Source organism: Haliaeetus albicilla, chromosome 13 (genome assembly GCF_947461875.1).
Source record: "Haliaeetus albicilla chromosome 13, bHalAlb1.1, whole genome shotgun sequence".
Classification (NCBI taxonomy): Eukaryota; Metazoa; Chordata; class Aves; order Accipitriformes; family Accipitridae; genus Haliaeetus; species Haliaeetus albicilla.
Window position 1 is genome coordinate 12,792,908 of NC_091495.1, and position 20,401 is coordinate 12,813,308.

General features: G+C 37.0%; 1 protein-coding gene across 4 annotated transcripts in view; it reads left to right on the top strand.

Annotated features, from left to right (window-relative positions):
• The window catches only part of LPGAT1 (lysophosphatidylglycerol acyltransferase 1), a 66,783-nt gene that overhangs the window by 20,023 nt on the left and 26,359 nt on the right, over positions 1–20,401 (top strand). For all 4 annotated transcript variants that reach the window (XM_069800190.1, XM_069800191.1, XM_069800192.1 and 1 more), the window contains 3 exons: positions 8,725–8,843; positions 15,272–15,367; positions 18,818–19,091. In XM_069800190.1, the coding sequence (XP_069656291.1) occupies positions 8,725–8,843; positions 15,272–15,367; positions 18,818–19,091 (489 nt within the window). The remainder of the gene's footprint in view (positions 1–8,724; positions 8,844–15,271; positions 15,368–18,817; positions 19,092–20,401) is intronic.

Genomic DNA, 20,401 nt, shown 5'->3' on the forward strand with positions numbered 1-20,401 from the left:
AGGGAAAATAAAAACAAAAACGCCATGGCACTTTTGTTGACTTGTTCCTGTCTGTTGGTGTTTGATGTGTCAGACCCTGCTTGTCAGCTCTGTTCCTGCTTGATTAGTTGCACAGCAGCAGTGATGGGGCAGACGAGTATGGGTAAAGTACTGTAGTAACCTGCTGGGTTCAAGTTGTTAAAAATACAGAGCCACAGCCAACTCTTCTTTGCCTGAAAGGGTGATAAGGGTAACAATAATAGCAAGCTCTGTATTTGTAGTGTTTTTTAGTTACCCAGCTGCACTGCTATGTTTTTTGATCAGAGAAAAGAAACTCTCTTTCCTCTTCTCACTGCTTTTCTGTGGTACTTAACCTTTTACAAAGAGAAACATGCTTGAATTGTTGTAATGGTGTTGTATTCTGAAATTCCTCTTTTTTTTAATTCTACAAAAGTCAGTCTGTTTTTCATATAGCAGTCTTGCAGATATCAATTTCTTTGAGCTTAGGATGTATTTTCAATTGTAAACATACTTAAAATACTGTAGTTTCAATATACGATACGCTGACCAGGACTTTTAAGACTGTGGTATCAACTTATGCAAATTCAATGTTAGGCTACCTTCTTGTTAAGAGTAAACATCAGTGTTACTGGTGAAACTGCAAGGGTTTGACTTTTGCATTTTAAAAAAGTGGAAAAGTGTTCTGTGGATTTAGTATATAAAGTCACGTGCTTGAGTGGTGAGAATCCTTTCTCACTTGTAAAAATTATCCTTGTAGATAAAGAGACTGAAATGTAGGACCCACAGCCTTGTCTGACAAAAAGGGTCTTTTTAGGCAATTGCTGGACCTCTTTGCATTGAGGGATTGACTGTGGTGTTTCCATTGTTGTCTCTGACCTTGGGGTTGAATGACAGAAAGTGCAAACTGGTAAAAAAACTTGTATGTCTTGGTTCTTCTCCTTAAAATTTTGAAATCTGTAGTATCTGTCTAGGGAGTAATAAAACATCTGTGGACCAAAATTTCTTGGGACATTTTTTCATACAAGCTGTCTTGTGACCCTGTGATAGTTGAAGGAGGTTTCTCGCCCTCTAAAATTGTGCCAGTCTTAGTGAGCTGCAAATCTTGTCTTGCTCCGTGTAACAACTTAGCTGAGATCCTTCTATTCAGAGTCTCTTCAATGCTTGTTTTAGGGAAATATGTTTCTTTGCTTCTGTCACTTAGGGTGTTACAGCTTTTTCGTCATCCCCACAGTCTTTAGAAGCTTTTAACCAACAAAAGGCAAGAGTTCATCTTCTAGCTTATATACCTGGTTTTGGTTTATGGTCATCTTAAAGACAGTCCTGTAAACTTTGTCTTTATTTGATGTTGGAAGTAAACATTCTTGAACATAGATTGACAGTGTTTCTTTCCACAATGTATCTAGGAATGGTGAAAATGGTACTGAGTATCAGCTTTAAATATAAACTGTAGTGATAGGAGTTAATCTGAAGTATATTTACTGTCAGTTCAGGTTCTTCTGTATTTTTAGAACCTTGTTGACAATGTGCTTCTAAATAGCTAATTTTTGTGCATACTTTGAAACTTCTTAGGATTGTTTTTAACTTTTGATTTTCAGTATCCCTTAATAAACTTTAATTATTCTGATGTTTTATTTCCTGTCTGTTAGAAGTGTAAAAAAGTATTCTTTCATAAGGAGAAAAAATTGAGACTGCCCCATTGTTTTGCTTCTCCTTCTTCTAGGCTTCAAACTGATTTGTTCTTCTGGCCATTATAACATCTGGAGTATGTAAGGTATTAGAGCATTAGGATATTAGTTCATGAATGCATTGATGTTCCTCTGGGTAGTTAATGTATTTTGTCTGTCACGGGGGAGGAATGTGCTGTACAGCTTGCTCCTTCTGCGAGTGGTCTGACTCATGAGCTCGAGGTACTTCAAAAGGATTTCAGCACTCCATCCCATTCTTCAGTCTTGCAGTTGCTTTTCTAATAATAGAAGCAGCAAAACAGACAGTGAAGTTGCTTCTCTGCTGCTACAGTGTATTACCAGTATAGTCGTGAAAGCTGACATCAGTCGCAATCTTCACATTTCACAGTCCACATTTGCCTGTGTGGCTATGAACACTGCCTGTCTTGTACCACTCCTTGGAAGCAGTAACCACCATGTACGACTGGGGTTCCAGTTTGGATGATCTCAACTGTGAGCTGTAGGACTTCAGTGCCTCTATAATTCAAACAGTGTTGTAGGAGCAGAATAAAGTAGCTGTTGGAGACCTCCAGCAAAATGTGGAGGGTAAGTCCAGTGAAAGATACGTTCTTGTAAGACTTAAGATATCTTGGAATGATTCCTTAAATATCTGTAGTGAGTATAGCTTGTCTATCCTGACAGAATTTGTTAACTTTAAAAGTTTTCTTATATAAACTGCTTGCCTAGCATAATTATGGAGAAGCTCTTGCAATGATGTTGCCTGTACTGAAATCGGTGGAAGAAGTTTGCTTCGCTGAGGGTGAACTAAGGTTTTGCTTTTATTGATTCTCAGTCACGTATGGGTAAAAGGAGCCCTCTCTTCAGCCACAAGCATCATCTCTTGTGCCAGTGAATTATAGAACTCAAGCAAAATGTACCCATGAGGTCTTGAATGTGCACTCCAGGAAAATTAAGTCAGTCTTCAAAAGCAGTCATCGCTAGGGCCTATTTCTAAAAGGAGCTGCCGTGCTTTAGGGAAAAGCATGGTTCTTGGGTTGGTGAGAAAGATGAAAGAGCCAGGGCATTTCTGTTATAAGTCTCCTGTTTTTAACACCTCTTACTATCAGTTAATTGAAGTAAGAGTGTGAGTTGACTTAGGGCATAAATATTGTGACTGCTCAAGTCCTCTTCTCCACAAAGCAGATCTGTCTGTAAACTGCGGAAAGAAAGGGTGGCAGCTAAGAAGAATGGAACTGAAAGCTAAAGGAAATGTGCATTGTTTCCTACAATGAAGTGTAGAGGTCTGCAAAATGGTTTGTCACAGAAAAATGAAGATGATGACTGGGACATCTTAAATCCAGCCATGGTTTATTAACACGTACTGTAGGAACAATCTCCTTTTATTTGCAGGCTTCTCTTCCCCAGTTGCTGCTTCTTCTCTGACTTCTCTATGATAAGCATTTTTCTTGATGGAATTAAAAGGAAAAATTTTTCAGTGCAGGTCAGTTTATTATCATCATAAAAGTCTGAATCAAGTTAGCTGTAAAAGATGCTTTTTTGGTATCAAAATCTTGTTTGAAACTGTATTTTTACCACCTTAAGATATGTATATTGTAATAGCATTGAAATTGACAATACTGTTGTTAGTAAGGGTACATTCTTTAATAGAAAAAGACAGATAACATGTTAAATGAAGCTGTGTTTAATGATATATGATGTTGTATGCATGTTCTTTCCCTCCTTTTCTGGATTGTACTTTCATTGTTCACCTGTACGTGTTTTGTGTACTTAAAGAAAATGTATGAAGGTTTCCTTGACAGTATGAATTTTTGAAGGAATGGGTGGGATAGGAAGAGCTATTTTTCTCTGTCCAATAGTATGTGTCTGATTTTATATAGGTGTTTTTAAATGTCTTCAAACTCTAAAATCTGCACTTAATAAATGTAAAAAACCTAACTGTATGCTGGTTTGCTTAGTCCATTGTTTGTTTTCCTTTTCTTCACCGTAGGCAACCAATTTACAGAGACAAATGCCTTTAACCTTTTTGTTAAGGGGGAAAAAGCACCTTTTAGCATGTCTTCTATTCATTTTTTTTTAATGTGGTCTAGGCATGCTAAGTAATATTTAACCTCTGGCATCACTTGTGGGATTTCTTAATGCCAGCTATCAAAGAATCCCATCTATAAAGGAGAGACAAATGAATTTAACAGCTGCACATAGCTACTCTAGCTGAAACATGCTTTGACAAGCCATTTGTGAATAACAGTAAAGCAGGGTTGCAACTTGCCAGACTCAAGTGCTTGAATATGAGAAGGAACATTTAAAACACAGAAACCTGGTTGTCATGAGTTGGTCACTATTGAATACCTAACAATAATGTTTGTTCTTTTAGAAAACAGGGTGGCTTTTGAGGAAGCAAAGGAGGCTTTCCATTAATAATGCCGTTTGTTACTGAAGGTTTTCAGGCGATTGACGAAAGGTGGTACTGTTCAGTTCTAAGTGTTGCCAACCTGCAACGTCTTGGAATAGGTTTTCTTGAAGTCTTGCCTCATGGATGCAAGTGGTTACAAGTGATCAGGAGAAAAATAGACTAAGGAGTGGGAGGTTCTGGAGTAAAAGTTCTTGACTTCTCCAGTTTCTAGAGAAAGTTGTGAATATTGTGTGTAGGCTCAAATCTAAATGGCAAATAAAGTGGAAATCCAAATCAATTATGTTTACATATATCATAACTTTCAGGTGATTTATCTAGCTGTTTTATGGGTTTGGGATTTTTAATAATTATGATTAGAACACTTAAGAGGTTCCCTGACCTTGCCATAAAGCATCAGTCTTTTAATGTTTTTTATTTATGGGATTAATATGATAGCTTTTAGATTTGGATGATGCTAGTATGAGAATTTCATCTAGTTCCTTCACTGCCCACTTCCTAATGGCTGTTGAAATTCTGGGAGGAGGCTTTTATTATTTTTTTTTTTTGCTTTCCAATTCAGTGGAAAAATAAGAAGTTAAACTCAATACGTTTTGAAATAACAACCCCAAGTATTCATTAGAACTTAAGTTGTTAAGATGCCAATAAAATTTATACCGATTCTTACGGCACACACTGTAGTGAAACTATTAACCATAACGAAGAGGAGACTGTCAAAAATTTTAGAACACTTTTGTGTGTTTTAAAATGCAATATCACAAGTCATTCATAGTAATTGCTAGGCAGTTGCACAGAACACTAGACTGCCATTCTTGTCAGGTATATTCAAAAGTATAAAATAAATCTACTGAATTGTTAGTTAGCTGAGTAGTCATTTGCCCAGCCTAATAACATACTGCAATTAAAGTGCTTGTATATTTATTCATAGCATCGCTTACATGAACACAGTTATGTTAAGTACATGGTTACAAAGCAGTCAAGTGTTCTGAGAACTCTTAATAGCCATGTTTAGATGTGTAATAGTTCAGGAAAAACGTGGAAAAAACTCTTTCATTGCTTTCATTTTCTTCTTTAAGGTCTGCAAGGACTAGCTCGTAAAAAGCTTGGTCTGCAGCTCGTTATATGAAATATTTTCTCGATGTTTTAGAGACTTGTGTACATCTTTGACTTATTGTTATAAGAGAAGGATAAATCTTTTCTGTTTTACGGTGCATGCAATTGCAAGTGAACTTGTCTTCATCCTTTCCTGGAGAAGCCTTTTGCTTACAGCACTAAATCTCAAATGAAGTATCTCTTACAGCTAAGCGACTTCTGTCTCAATCTTGTGGGTAAAAGATGACATTACTAATCAGGATTACTGGATTTTCTTGGTACCGAGACTACGGTGATTTCAAATTACCATGTTAAACTGATTTCCTGCTCTTTCCTTCCTATATGTTACTTCACTATGTTGAACTGCATTTGCAGAAATCTTAACTATTGCAAGGCTGTAGACACAGAACCGGTATCCTTATAAAATGTGTCCTGGCAATAGAAGAAGCCATGGAAGAATGTTTGCTGGTTTTCAGGCCCCTGAGTGACAAATACTTTTCTTTGAGCTGGTTTTTGTCTTGTCACAGTGGAGCAAAGCAGTGTGCCTGGTTCTGCTGCCATGCAGCTGAGGTTTTGATTTGAATGTTTTCAACTGCAGTGGAGGAATGTAATAGCACAAGTATTTCTTAAAGCAAAAAGTGCTCCTTTTGAAAATTTCAGTGTGGTGAGAAAATCGAAGACGAGTATTTATTCCCCCCACTGAGAGTTTAAAGGGATACTGCAAACTTAAAATTCTAGATATTTGAGGGTTTTTCTTCTTCTTTAAAAAATTGTGGTAATGGTGGTGGTTTTTCTGCACACTTTTGTGGTTTGCTGTTCTATTTCCGATCCAGAAATGCTCTGTGAAGGACTTGCACGAACTGATTCTTTTCTCCTTGATAATCAGGTCAATCAATTGACCATAAAGCGTTATTAAGCACAAGGGACAGCCTGATTGCCTGAGGAGAAATGACAGAGGGAAAAGAAACTAGAAGATGTCCAGCTGATTCACTGTGATTTAATAACTTACTACCTGTCAGCTGAGCCCTGGAAGTTGAGCTATTAGCCTGGCCAATTGATCGATAAAATGAATTGAGTAAATAAATTAAAGAATTAAATAAAACTTTTTTTTTTTACCTTGCATTTGGGGTAGGATAACAGAGCCCACCTTTTTACTACTTCTCAGCTGAAACTTGTTAGTGCATTGTAAGCTGGTTGTGTGTTTTTACCCTCTATTGTATTTAATGAGCAAGTAAAAGTGCTCTAGGTAACAGCAGAAGCTTTTTTCCTGTTTTTCTTTGGGGCCTAGCTGAAAGTTTCAAAGTCAGACGTTAGTCTTCATCTAGTATGCTAAAAATGTACTTTTTTGTAGCAAATCAAGCTTCATAAGTTCTCCTCTTTAGTTGTTTTCAATTGCATGCTACTTCTCATGGCTTACATTTTTCAGTCATGAACTTTATTTTAATCCTTTATTTTAAAATTAGATCTGTGAAACATTTTTGAAGATTAAAAACTGCTGAAGATTTTTAAACTGCTCTACAGCAGAAATTATTAGTAGTATAAATTGATAGGTCCCAGGGAAGTATCTATAGTAAAGTAATCCATTTTTTTCTCTGAGTGATCTAGAAATAAAATAATTTTATTTGGAAATAATTAGCTACTTGTGAGAAACCTTATTTTGCAGATGCTTAATGTATTTTGTACTCAGTTTTTATTACTTTTGGAAAGCCACAGTTCAGTAAGACTATTGCATATTGGCTACTTAATAAAAACAGTGAAAATAATTTCAAAATCAGTATGCGGTTGATTCATTTCCCTTTAAAACAATTCTTATTTCATCTTAGTTTCTTGCCTTGGGAGGTACTGCCATAGGTAGATATGTGAAATACTTGATAAGGAAGGTGCACAGTCAACAATGACTGCCATATCCAGGCATTTTCCAACTTCCATAGGGTCAGAGAGGGCATTGGAGGCAATCTGCACAATTGAGGAGGAGCGATAAAGGGGATCTTCCAAGTTCGCATTGAGAAAAATAAGAAAGGATCTGTGCTTAGCTTGCCCAGGGAAAGGAAAGGAGGTTGAATATTATGCAGTGAATAGTCCTCCCCACCTTCGTATCTCTAGTCTATTCTTATCTACTTGTGACCAAATACAGCATCTTTTTTTTTTTACTTTGTGTTCAAGGCTCAATTCAGTACTAATTTGGGAGCCATTAGAAAGTAATAGAAGTGGCAGTTTTCAAAGGTGTGATGCTAATTGGATTTCTGCAAGGACAGGGAAGCTATGCAGGGGTTATTGCTTCTTGTCTTCAGTGTGTAGCCTATTGCTTTTGCATCAGTTAAACCATTGCTTAAAAGACAGATAGTAGTAAAGTAATTAATTGTCCTGTGATGAGAGTTGTTCACTGTCTGGAGACCTGTTAATAACAGTATTAAAGATTCAGTAGTGGAAGTGAAATATTTCCTTTGATGTCAGAAATGAGAATAATAGCCAGTAAGAACCACTTAATATACTGAACAGAAAAATAATCATATCCTACATGCATGGGCAACACATCTTACTTTTCCTTTTCAGCTTCACAGAGCTACTTTGCCTGCCCATCTTTTCCCTTTACCCTGCATTGCAATAACCATCCCTTTTACTGAAGAGGGCCGGACTTGACTTGCTTGTCTCTTTGCCCCAGTGACAGCATTAGGTGTATTCTGCTCTTTAATTTACAACAGACTTTTTTCTAGTTTTCCACCCTGCGTTTTTCTTTGGGAGGCAGTCTTGTCTTTCTCTCTTTAGTTACTTTGTGATGATGGAACTAGCAATTTTAACTTCTTTTCCTCACCTAAGCATATTTTTGCTAGTCAGTGTAAATGTTGGATGATCAACAGCTGTAGCTTCCTCCTGACATTATTCTTGCCACTGGAGTATCTGGTCTCTGGTCTACAAAATAGTGACTAATAGTTTCTGTCATCTGAGCAGCATTTTCTGAACCCACTTTCTTGCCTATAGCCAGCTTGTTTAGATTTGAATTACTGAGCTGGTTTAATGTAGCATTTTAAACCTAATGATCCAACTACAGGATTTTTGTTTTGCGTTTACCAGAGTAGTTTAATAATAGTAAGTGTAGAAGTGAAACAAACTTGCTAAGTTTAAAAAAACAACAAAAACCTGTTTTGACAATATGCTTTTTTTTAATCTAATGAAGTGAGACAGTTGAATTTCAAAGCTGCGTCAAAAGCTTATGTAATTTTGAGACCCTAAATATAGAATAGTGTAATGACACAAAAAGATCAATCTCTGTGCATATGTTCTAGTAGAGTATTTTTGTTTTGTTCTTACTCTGTGCATGCAGTTTAAAACTAAGCTGGATACCCTCTGCTTGGAAAAATGGTCTTGCTAATATTCCTATCTTATGCTATGTGCCAATTTAAATTGACATGTAGCATGTAGGTTTCTTTATTATAATTGTCTGGGTGTGGGGGTCTTTGGGGTTTTTGTTTTGTTGCTAGTAAAATTTCCATATGGTCATTGTAAAATTTACCTTTTAATTTTACTTTTTTTTTTTAATAGTAGTGGAATGGGGTGATGATGTTAAAGCAGTGTCAGAAGATGAAGCCATGGTGCTGGTGAACCATCAAGCAACGGGTGACGTCTGCACTCTGATGATGTGCCTTCAGGATAAAGGCACGGTAGGCTACAGCCGGGGAGTGGGATAGCTTCTGTGTATGCGATCTGTTACCTTGGGTGTGCTTGCATCTATGTGTGGTACTGATGACTGACTTTTGTGTGTTAATCCACCATATAATCTCAAGGCCTTGAATAGGAAGCTTTTTGTTTAGATTTGGCTTAATGTGACAGCCAGTAGCTTGGAGCAGGTTTTAGACCATAAATGTTGCCTTTGAAGAAGGTCAAATACAAGCTGAGTTAGTGTGCATCCAGTCTAGGTTAACATAGAGTGAAGCAGATCTCCTTGCAGGTAATCATGTACTTGACTTTTTCCTCTCACCTCATGCCCTTGTGCAGCTCATGCCAGCTTTGCTCAAACCAACACAGGTCTAGCTTCTTGGTTACGACTTTATTCCAGCATGGGATTTTTCTCAAAGTTCGAAGCAAGTTCTGTGTGGGATTTTGGTAGGAGTTAAGAAACTGAAAGCGACTTCCCTATGAGGGCATGTCCAAGCTAAGGTCAAAATTGCTTGAGCTCTTATTTCACAAACTCTTAAGGATTTCTTGGTGAGAAGTGCAACTAATGTCAATTGTTTCACCCGTTGCTGTTCAGAAGATTCGCATCTAGGGAGTGTAGTGCTGAAAACCTACGAGTATGGGATCTAAACAGGAATTGAGATTTGTGTGCAAATTGGGAGGAAGGGGGTGTGTATGATTAGGCTACAAAGGGTGGGAAACATACCTGGCAAGCTGAAAAAGTGCATCAGCTGTGTGTGTCTCTTAGTGTTGTCTTCTCTCTTGAGACCATATGGTGAAGAAACAAGGAGAACAACAACTGCTTTTTGTTGCATCTGCACAACTTCTAACTGGCACTGTTTTTCTTAGTGTATATTAATATCTCTACCAGTGATGTAACTTTTTTTTTTAGAGATTTTTCCAGGTCTTTCTTACGACAGCAGAGCTGATTTAAAAAAAAATTAAAAATAATTCAAACCAAACTCAAAAGAGAAAGTATGAAAATGCCACTCAAGGTTGAGCAGAGACTAATTTCTTTCTTTCTACTGTAGCCTAGAGAAGACTGTGTTTTAAAAGTACTTTTAATTGCTTTAATTTCTTTAGGAATTGAGGAAGTTAGGTATATATGGTATTCTGTACTGTACCCCAATGAGCAGAATGACAGAATAAACACTCTTTAATTCCCTTCATCAAAATTATGCATAGGACAATCTTGTGATAAAGATAGGACTGTGAGGGTGTAGTCCTGTGGATATGTATTGCATATAATCATGACTAGTGATGTCCCAGGTGTTTCAAATATTGCAGAGCTTCATTGACTCATGTATGTATACTAGTGTATATATAAATCTAAGCCGTATTTATCCTGTTTGACTCCATAGGTAAAAAGTTTCAGTCAAGACAGAGTAAATTTCATTGAACGTAGAAGGTGTTAAAAATGGAGGAAGGCATTGAGGTGGCAAATAATCTTCACTATGGAAACTGTTAGGTTTGCGGGTCTTTCGAAAAGCAAAACATCCTTAAAATCACTGTTTTTTCCCTTAAATAATTGCAGTCATTGCTCTTGGAATATACCTGTCCAGAGCCTAGCATGGCTTTAATGTTTTTAGCTCATAAAGAAATAAAAAAATGTACAAGCTTCAACACATGCTTAAAATACAGCATGAGTAGTACAAGTGGCTAAAAATAATGAGGAAGATCAGGATAGTTTATCCTTGATAGAACTGGCTGAATCAGGTGTTTTTAAATAGCATGCTTCATATTTCTGAACAGAAGAGAATTGTCTTTATTTTGAGTGACTGTGAAACCACTAGAGAAAAAAAAACCCCAAACATACCTGTCCAAAAGAAATCATTATACAATAGGCAACTGTTTAAATTAGGTGATTTTATTTAAATACAGTTTACATTTAACATGGAGTCCTTCACAACCTTGATACTCATCTGTTAGTAACAAGATAGCAATTTCCAATAATTTTTTATTTTGTTTAGAATGGTTAAGCTGCACTAATTCCTAAACACTTTACCACTCAGACAATACTTTTTAGCTCTCAAAGTATTTTGTGAAGGTGAAAAGCTCACTTCCATTTCACATGGAAGGACATACAAAGAAGTAAAATAGCGTACCAAAGGCAGCCTTTCAGAGGTGATGGTGCAGTGGCAGAACTAGGAAAACCTTCCTCCTGTGGCAGGCTGTCATTTCTATTGCTTGCTTTTGCCAGCCATTGCAGGCTGAAACCAGATGTAATCTGCAAACACTTACTGTTTAATGCTGCTTTTTAAAAAAATGTTAAAAAAATCAAAATGTTTTCGTATCTTAAATGTTAAAATTGTATAAAAAAAATCACAAGTCTTTCATTTAAAGTTTCTGTGCAGTGAGGTAGAATACTGAAATGTTCTTGCAACTTGACAATGTTTCCTAAGGGCCATGTCAGGAAATGTGATGGTATTTTTTCTAGTATTTTATGAAATCTTATATACAAATGATCGTGTAGCCTATCTGTTTTAAGCAAATTTAATCTCACTAAGCAGTAAGCTAAAATACATGTGTTAAGACGCTTCTTGTCTTTCACATTCACTTAATGTGAATAAGGAAAACATGATCTCTTATTAGGGAGTGGAACTTAGCTAAAAGTTGTAATTTTAATGGAAGGACTGGACTGGTATTGCTCGACTAATACATGTTGCCATAAGATAAGCCACACAGAGCAAGGTTTCAGCTGAATCGGAAGTGAGCTAATTACACTTTTTATATAGTTCAAGAAATTGTTCCAATTTGTTTGTGAAAGTAAGTGTTAAAACAAACTTAGTTAGTTGGGGTCTCATAAACATTAAAGGTTATGTGTTTAACAAAGAGAAGTAGGTTAAAATGCTGCTATTACTGCTTTCTGACTGGATCAGGACTGATAAATGTGGCTATTTTTTATGATTTAGAGCAGAAAGCAGCACCAGGAAGGGTGCAGTGGAGAGGAAAAAGTAGAGCTTGCGGCTGTTTGAGTGCAAATTTCAAGACATGCGTTCCTAGGTTTCATTGTTAAGTTAGAGGTGCTTGAAAGATGTAAGTCAGTCTCTTCAGGTTGCTTTGTTATGAAATCTGTGTAGAGTGAAATGAAAGTGGGCCTGAGAATAGGAGGCACCTAGATTTTTTTATAAAATTGGTAAAAGATTTTTCTAAGTCTGAACTTCTTTAAGCAGGAAGAATGAAGCAAAAAGTACCTGAAACGGCATCCAAAATTTCTTTCAATCCATAAACAACTATGAATCTGTGCTCAAAATACTTCTGAATGTCTTTGCTTAAACCTCCTTGAAATGTAAGTGATATGAGACTCATCTGATAAGCATTGTTTTGTTCCTGAGGATACTAAATGGAAGAGCCACCACCAATATCTTGTAGTGTCATCTGTTCTGCCCTTGGTAGCAGAGCAGAATGAATATCCATTAATCTAGTTTGCCGTTTAATTGCAATTGCAAACAAGATAATTGCATCCTATTCTTTGAACTCCTCCTTTTTGATTTTGTTAGATTGTGTGTATATATTTATTAATACATAAAAATATTTCCTCTTTGTATTTCTTACCAGTGCCTAGGTTTATAGGCAAATTTGTAATCTGTGAGCTCTGGAGTTTGTCTCTTTGTAGCTCGCTTGCAGCAAACTGCCCGTATGTTTTGTCTTACTTACAACTTGTATGTCACACTGATCTTTGACATGATTGCATCACCCCTTCTCAAAAAGACTGAGGAAGTCCAGGGATGCTAGTTAGAAGCCCTGCCTGTGTCACCTAAAACATGGTGAGATGGACTTCAGAGTCTGCAGAGCAATGATCAACTTTCAGGATAAACCTACCATCATCTAAATAAAAAGACAAAAGTGGTATTGGAGGAGAGAAGCACTAGCATTGCTGGGCAAGAGTTCTTCCTCCAGCATTGCTGTAGAACATCTAGGGAACAATGTTGATTCCTCAAAAGACACAAACCTTTTCTTTTCAGGGAAGCAGATTATTAAGCTTGCTTATCTGCTGCAGTAAAATAGATTATGTTGGTTTAACTTCTGCTTGATATAATAGAACAATAATCATCAAAATGCCAAAGTAGTAGATGAACACTGACAGTCATATGGGTACTGCTGCAGGCTAAATCATCATCAGTGGAATTTTGGTGGTGTTTTTATCAAAGGATATGGTTCCCTACACTAGCCTGTCATCTTTGGGCTGGTGCGTGGGCATGAACTTGCGATATTCTAGTGCCTTGAAGAGCAATAACACCTCTCAGTGATGCTTTTTTTAACTCTTGTCCTTAGGGCATACCTTTTCTTTTTTTTCCCCTTCCCAAGGCTTTCTAATTTACTGAAATGGAAAGAATGTCAATCTCTGCAGAGAAGAATTTTTGCTTTAGGAGCCTCTTTTATTTAACAAAGGCCTGGGGATAGCTGTATGAGAAACCATTTCACCAATATTATTTTCAAGTGGTGAGTTACATCTAGGAACTAATTTTTCTTTTATCACTCACAAATACGTAATGTGTCTTTGTTCCCTTAGATGTAGCATCCAGTGAGAAATATCACTGGCAGACAGGAAAGGATACTAGCATGTCACAGAGAAGAAATGGATGCTTGTTTCCACAGCAAAACCTCCGATATCTTTGAGAGCTGTCCTTTTCTCCCAGACATGGTTTCCTTTTCCACTTCCAGTGATGCTAGAGGGTCCAGAAATGGGTGCTGTTGCATTATCCAAGATCTTCAAATAGAAAGTTTGCTAGTATGAAAAAAACACAAAAGTTGAGGTGTTCTTAATGTGCTCTTAGGCAAGGATAGCTACTTTCTAAATGTGACATTCAGATTTTGCTGGAAGATCAGCTATATGTCTAAGGCAATAAAGTATCTTAAACGTTCTTTGGCAGGTATGTTCTTGCAAGTGTGGAAAAATTTCACTTTGCTGAGCATCCGGCCACAGTTGTTTAAGAAACAGGGTATGTGACAGTTACCTTCCTCCAAATATATAACCCAGGATTCATTTATAGCTTCTGTGGTCAAAAGGGAGAATAGGTAATCAGAGCACTCCAAGAGATGATTAGATTTCTTTGGAAGAAAGACTTACTGATACATGCAATTCTAGATGCAAATTGCAAATTATCGAGCTGCTTTTACAAAACAGAATTCCTTCGTGAAATATGATCTGCTTTCTACAAATTCCACCTAGACATGTGAAGATGTGAAAAGAGGTAAAAGCCACCATCTTTCACTGTATCAAACTATTTTGTTAGAAGTATTGTTGAAAGCATGGATGTGGATTCTGAGTATTTCTGTTACTGTGCAAGCTTCTGGTGTTTGGAGAGAAGTGTAGAGTACACTTTAGCAGTAGATGTAATCAACTAATACATGAACAATATATTGTATTTTCTAGAGGAAATCTGTATTTCTTAGACTGCGTTCTTTGTGCCTTTGCCTCAAATTATGCGTCTTGGACAACTGAAAGATGCCAAGCAGAACGTGCCTGTTTAAGATTCAAAAAATGATCTTCTGACTACCAGAGAAATGTCGTGGTTCTCCATATCGTTTTTTGATAGTGATAAATGGAAGAGACACTGGATTTTCCAGCTGTAAAGAGCCAATTCCTACCCCTCTCAAAATCTACATGTAGGTGTACATGTAGAGCTATAGAGATCTCCTTGTGAGAGAAGCTTTTCCCTTCTGTTACTTACGTCTTCTGGAGTAATTCTATTTTAAATCTCAAAGAACTGAACTGCTGTAGTGTCTGCCTTCTGTCCTGTAAGAGGTGATGGTCAAAGAGAATCTAACATCTCAACCTCTGTTTTTGCCTTCTCACCGTGCTTCTTTGCCGGGACAAGGAGCATGACTTAATGAAATTCTCAGGGCTGCATGTGACTACTCTGCCATGAGAGAAATCGGTAATGGCATGTGGGCGGTAGACAGGTCTCAGTGAATGCTGCTGTTCGAAGATGGAGTAAGCATGTATGGAGCATGTGCACATCAGAAGCACAAGAACAACATGATCTCATCCCCAAAATCACCAAGTACAAAAAAATATAAGGAAACGTAGTTTTGTGGTAGACATAAACCAGCTGGAGATTTCAAATACAGATCTGTATTGTTTTGTGTACTTTAACAAACATTGAAAATGGTTTTAGTTTGCAACTGGCTTAAAATTGTGGTGGTATGTCAATAAGAAGCATTACACTACTTGTGTGAGAAGACAGAGTAGAACTTACTCTAGCATACGGCTAATAGTATAGAAGTGTGTATTATATTACAAAAAGGCAGCTATTTAATCCTACTCTTGAGGGAGAAGTGTAGCACTTGTGCCACTTTATACTTTTGGGCAAAAAAGACTTTATATTTGCTAGTTTTATTGCTGTTGCAAGGGTGACAAGAATGTGACCGGTTTGATATTTACTAAACTTTTTTTTTTTAAACTTTTCAGGTTGTCCGTCAGATGATGTGGCTCATGGATCATATTTTTAAGTATACAAATTTTGGCATTGTGTCTCTAATCCATGGAGATTTCTTTATAAGACAGGTAAATGGAAACACGAAATAGTGCTTTGATTATCCTTATATTTGGAACATTGTGGTGTTATGGGACTTACTGATTACCTCCTGGATTGTTTGCAAGATGAAATAACTATGCTGTAATGTGTGTATTTGGGTAGAGTTTTGTTCTGAAGCGGCTTTTTTTCCAAGCTTATTTTATTATTTGCCTAGACATGAATGTTTACAGAACCCAATTATGATGTGAGCCTTTTATGAGAGGTGTACAAGCAAAGTACATAAGCAGTCCTTTTTGTCTCTCCACTTCTGACTGCCCATTGTTAGCACCTCTCTTCTTTCCTTAGTGACCTTGAAACTGTGCAATGAGTCTGGTTAGGTCACTGTTCTGACTGTCAAAGTTTCAGATAAGGAAAGACAGGACCAACCCTTTTTGATGGTGACATGGTAGTAGACCAGTTTAAGGTGGTAATGGACCTGCATAATAGTAATTAATTGATTCTTGAAGGTTAATTATTATTTGAGCATCAGGAAAGAATGTGTGTTGAGCTCAGCATCTCAAATGTTAAGGAGTGAAAACCTCAGATTATTTCTTACAATTTGAGGGTTTTTTTGTTGTTTGGTAGCTGTTGATCAAACTACACTGTAAAAGTAGAAACTTGGAAGTACAATGGTAAGCGTGAACCTGCTGCCATTTATGTGAACTGTGACATCTAGCATACACATTTCTTTGCTCTCCTTGTTTTTATTTGTCTGGACTTAAAATGTATGGGCAGCCAGAGAGAATTAATGAATTTTCAGTTTACAGAGAAAGAGAAGCTAATTTACTCAGAACGAAATAAATAAATACTTAATCACAGCTATGCTCAGCTAAAGTGAGATTCCTCGCTAAGACTAGAGGCATGGTTAGAAAACCTCAGGCAAAATTAGATAATGAAATAAAGGTCCCTAGAGATACACAACTGTGTATTCTGAGAGTATGGAAAGGAACAGGGTTTGACACTTTGTAAAATATAAATTATTTCGGTATTTAAAATTCACAAGATACAAATTTTGAGGTACACACGGCTGTCAGCTTGTTAATTGTAATTTCTGAATGTGGTGTTGCAATTCCAGTTACAAAACCACACCATTACTGAGCTGCAAAAACTAAGGCTTGTCCTCATTTTTGTAAAGTGGCTGAGATATACCTCACAAATAAAATAATGTCATCATGAGTCTAAATACAAACCAACTGAAAAGAAAATGTTTCTTGGCTGTTAATTAGCCTTTGGATGTAGCAAAAACACTTAAGGTGAGTGAGTAATGATCCTTTGCCTAACTATAGAAAGGCTCTAGTAATATTTGGATGAGCAAATACTTCATTTTTTTCCCTGTAAAATAAAGTAACTTGATCATGGTACAATACATCCTATTTGTTAAAAATGTATGTTAGCCTCATTTTCATGAGCAGCACCAATGGCAGTTTCAGGAACACTTCTGAGGTCTACCAGAAGTTGACTAGTGTTTTCTCTTCTCCCATTGAAAAGTTTACTGGAAACCAAGAGTGTCAGTAACTTGCCACATTGGTGATGCAAAGTGCATGGCATGGCATCCTAAAGAATTTGTCAGCAGTCCGCTGCTACCTGTTTTCTTTCCTCTAAAGGAAAGAAGGCTGAGACCGTTCCCTGTGATAGTGATCAACTAGCCATGGTCTTCAAGAATTGGTTGTATTGGTTGTATTAAGGATCTGCTTCTGCTATGACTTACTTTCTCTTCTTTCTGGACAGTATGTTAATTGCATTTTATTTTCCAGGACTCTTCAGTATTCCGCTAGTCACAGTTGCTTTTAAACACTCCCCTCTTTCCCATTAGTCCAGTAGATTTTCCTGTATCACAGCAGCATCTTAAACCTCACGGCATTTGCTAAACGGCAATTTATCCACCAGTCGCATTCATTAGGTTTGTTTAGGTTTTGGAGAGGTTTAATATCTAATGTGTGAAAAGTTTGTTGTTGGCTGCTGGTTTTTTTAACTATTGTGCTATCCTGGAGTCCTGTGGTCTGGTGGGAAAGGACTGTTTTAACTGAGGAACTTCTGTATTGCTCTTTAATTACATTAATATGAGCAGGCAGAGGTTTTTCTTTCCCTTTCATGAGGTAAGTTGGAAGTAATTGCAATTGTGAGATTTCAAAATCTAGGAGAAACACTTTCACAAAACTTGTCTTCAGTAAAATACTGTTTCTTGTTGTCTTCCACTCAACCCCACTCTTTCCCTCTTCCCTGCCAAAAAAAACCACCAGAGTGGAAGGTTTGTGGCAGTTCTGTTGTCATTTCAGAGAATTAAAATCACCTCTGCTGAGGGATGCTTAAATTTTGGGCTCCCATGTCTTTTGAGTGATTTGGCAAAGTCACTTTGGAGCACTCAAAAATAATAATTGACGTAAACTAATTACTGTGAAAATTTGGGTAGCTTGCTCTTGCTGTGTGTGGAAGTGGGAAGATAATAGATTGTTGTTTAAGATACTGAAGATATTTCTGCAGTAATTAAGGACAGATCTTACTGTCTTAAGTGAAAAAGTTGTGCTAGTACATCAAAGAGGAGAAATGAATTAAGGTTATTGTGGGTTTTGGTGGGTTTGTTTTTTTCTCTTCCCCTTGGTCCGTCAGGTTTAATTACCACCTGGCTATATCGTATATACAGCTAATTATCAAACTAGAAGCTGGTGTCATACAATATCTTGTTGGCTAGGGCATCTCATTTTTATTGTTGTAGCTTTCTTTAAGTTTACGCAAATAAAATCACTTCCTACTCCGCAGTTTCTCTTAGAGGAAGAAAACCTGTAAATATCACAGCCCAGTACTTTCCCCCCACCCCCAAACAATAAGTATTTCCATCAGTGTGCTGATTTCAGTTGAGACTAAGCATTCAAGCAGTGCAGATTTTGGAAAAATCTGTGTTTCTGCTGTGGTAACCAAACTCAAGCCCGGTCTCGAGGTCCAGCTGTGTCTTCTGCTACCTCTGCTATTCTAATATGGGATGTGGGGAGAGATGTGTAGAAGATACATAAGCAAAGATGCTGTTTGGCTTGCAGAAATTACTGACAATATATGAACCTCCAAATCATAGCTTGACCCTTAGATTGTCTTTGCAGAATTTGGTTTAGCAAATTCAGCTTGGAACCCAGGACCAACTAGGGAATTCTGTAAATACATCCTCCTGTTACGTGGAGTTCCCGTTTACAGTCTAGATGCTGCTCTTGCAGAGAAGTCTTCAAATTGGGAGCTTCATTCTCAATTTCAAGGGCTTTTTTTCAGCCTTTCTGTAAAGTGGCATTAACTCAGCCACCAGTGGGTACTCTGGGAACATTGTTTTGTGTTGTCATAAAGGCTTATTTGTATCTCTGAAAAGAGAGAGAAGTCATAGAAATGTAATAATTATCTGTCTTAATGTCATCTCTTTTAAGCATTCATTTTATTTAGGTAATGTTTTATCCTTATAGGGAAGAGCACACCGTGACCAGCAGCTTGTGTTACTCAAGGAGCATCTAGAAAAATATTACAGGAGTCGTAATCGGAAATGGATTGTTTTATTTCCAGAGGGTGGCTTTCTTAGGAAAAGGAGAGAAACAAGCCAGGCATTTGCCAAGAAAAACAATTTGCCATTTCTTAAACATGTCACCCTGCCGAGACTTGGAGCAACACAAGTAATTCTGAAAACGCTTGTAGCACCGCAAGAAAATGGAACTCCAGCAGGTAGAGATGCTGTGATAAAAGGTAAAGACCACTTCAGTCTTGTGGATAAAAAGCAAATTGAATATCCAAGATTTGAGTTAAGCAAAACATCTTGTGTTGAATTGGACTCTTTAAATGTCAAACACATCCATAAAGCACCATCATATTTATATAAATGTTTTCATATTTGCTTTTAGTTCCATTAAGTTTTTTTTTTATGTTGAGACACACAAAAAAAGAAAACTTTAGTTTTAATTTGATTTAGTCTACAGTGTGGCTTCATGAATGTTTGTCTTGGTACATGTGATGGGTAGAGCAGGTACTGGAATGAGCACCCAGAGTGGGCAAGAAGGTGGGCTTCTCCTTTCAGCACGATTGATGAGTTGCACTGGTTTATGGTAGTATGGAACTATAGTAAAAGTATTTCTGGAATATGCACCATGTTCAAATTTTTATTCCTGGCTTTAAAAGTTTCTTTGCATTCAGTACTGTATACTTCATTCCTCTTCTTGAACTCTTTTCTATTGAGTTCTTCTATTCTCTACAGATTTTTATGATGATTGTCCCCTTTGTTGCTGGAGTTAACTGTCACTGATGACTAGATTTGAAGGATTGTTTTGGCTGTCTTATGTTAGAAGAGTTTGAAGGAGTAAGAATATTACTGTTCTGGGATGCCTGGGCTATAGGGGAGAGTATAGCTGGGATATAGATAATGCACTAGTTATGGGACTTGGTGCTTTTAGTCTCTCAATTTTTAAATTTAACTATTTCATTCATTCAGAGAGCAGGGTTAGATCTTACTTAACCTAGTTGTGGATTTCTGCTACTTAATATAGAAACAATGGATTTCAAGGGTTGTGGTGGTTTCTTATTAATGGGTGGTGCTGGTATTTCCATAGCCAAATTATTATAATCATTTAGCAGTTCAAACCAAAGATCCATCCTAATGAAGCCACATATGCAGATTACTTTGGATTTTTTCTATGCTGAAGTTCAAATTTCAGGGTTAGCAGGAAGCCTCATGCAGAAGTTGCTTCAGATTTTTAGTTCTGCAGTTAATCTTGTGAACATAGGAAATTAATGGAGATTATGTTCTTGCAGGAGTGGAGGGAAGATTTTTAAATGAACTGAAAATCAAGCTGAAGAATGCATCAGAATGTTTCCTTTCTGGCTACATTCAGAAAAGAAAGCCCCTGTTGTCTTAGGAGATTTTAGGTTTAAAAGAGAAACAGAATACCTTAGTCCTTGTTAACAGTTATTTTTTTTAAGGAGAAAAACTTGGCCTCTTCCTGTTTTATTTATTCCTGTCTCAAAGGCAAAAAGGTACGAAAAGTAAGAAGTTCCCCAAATGT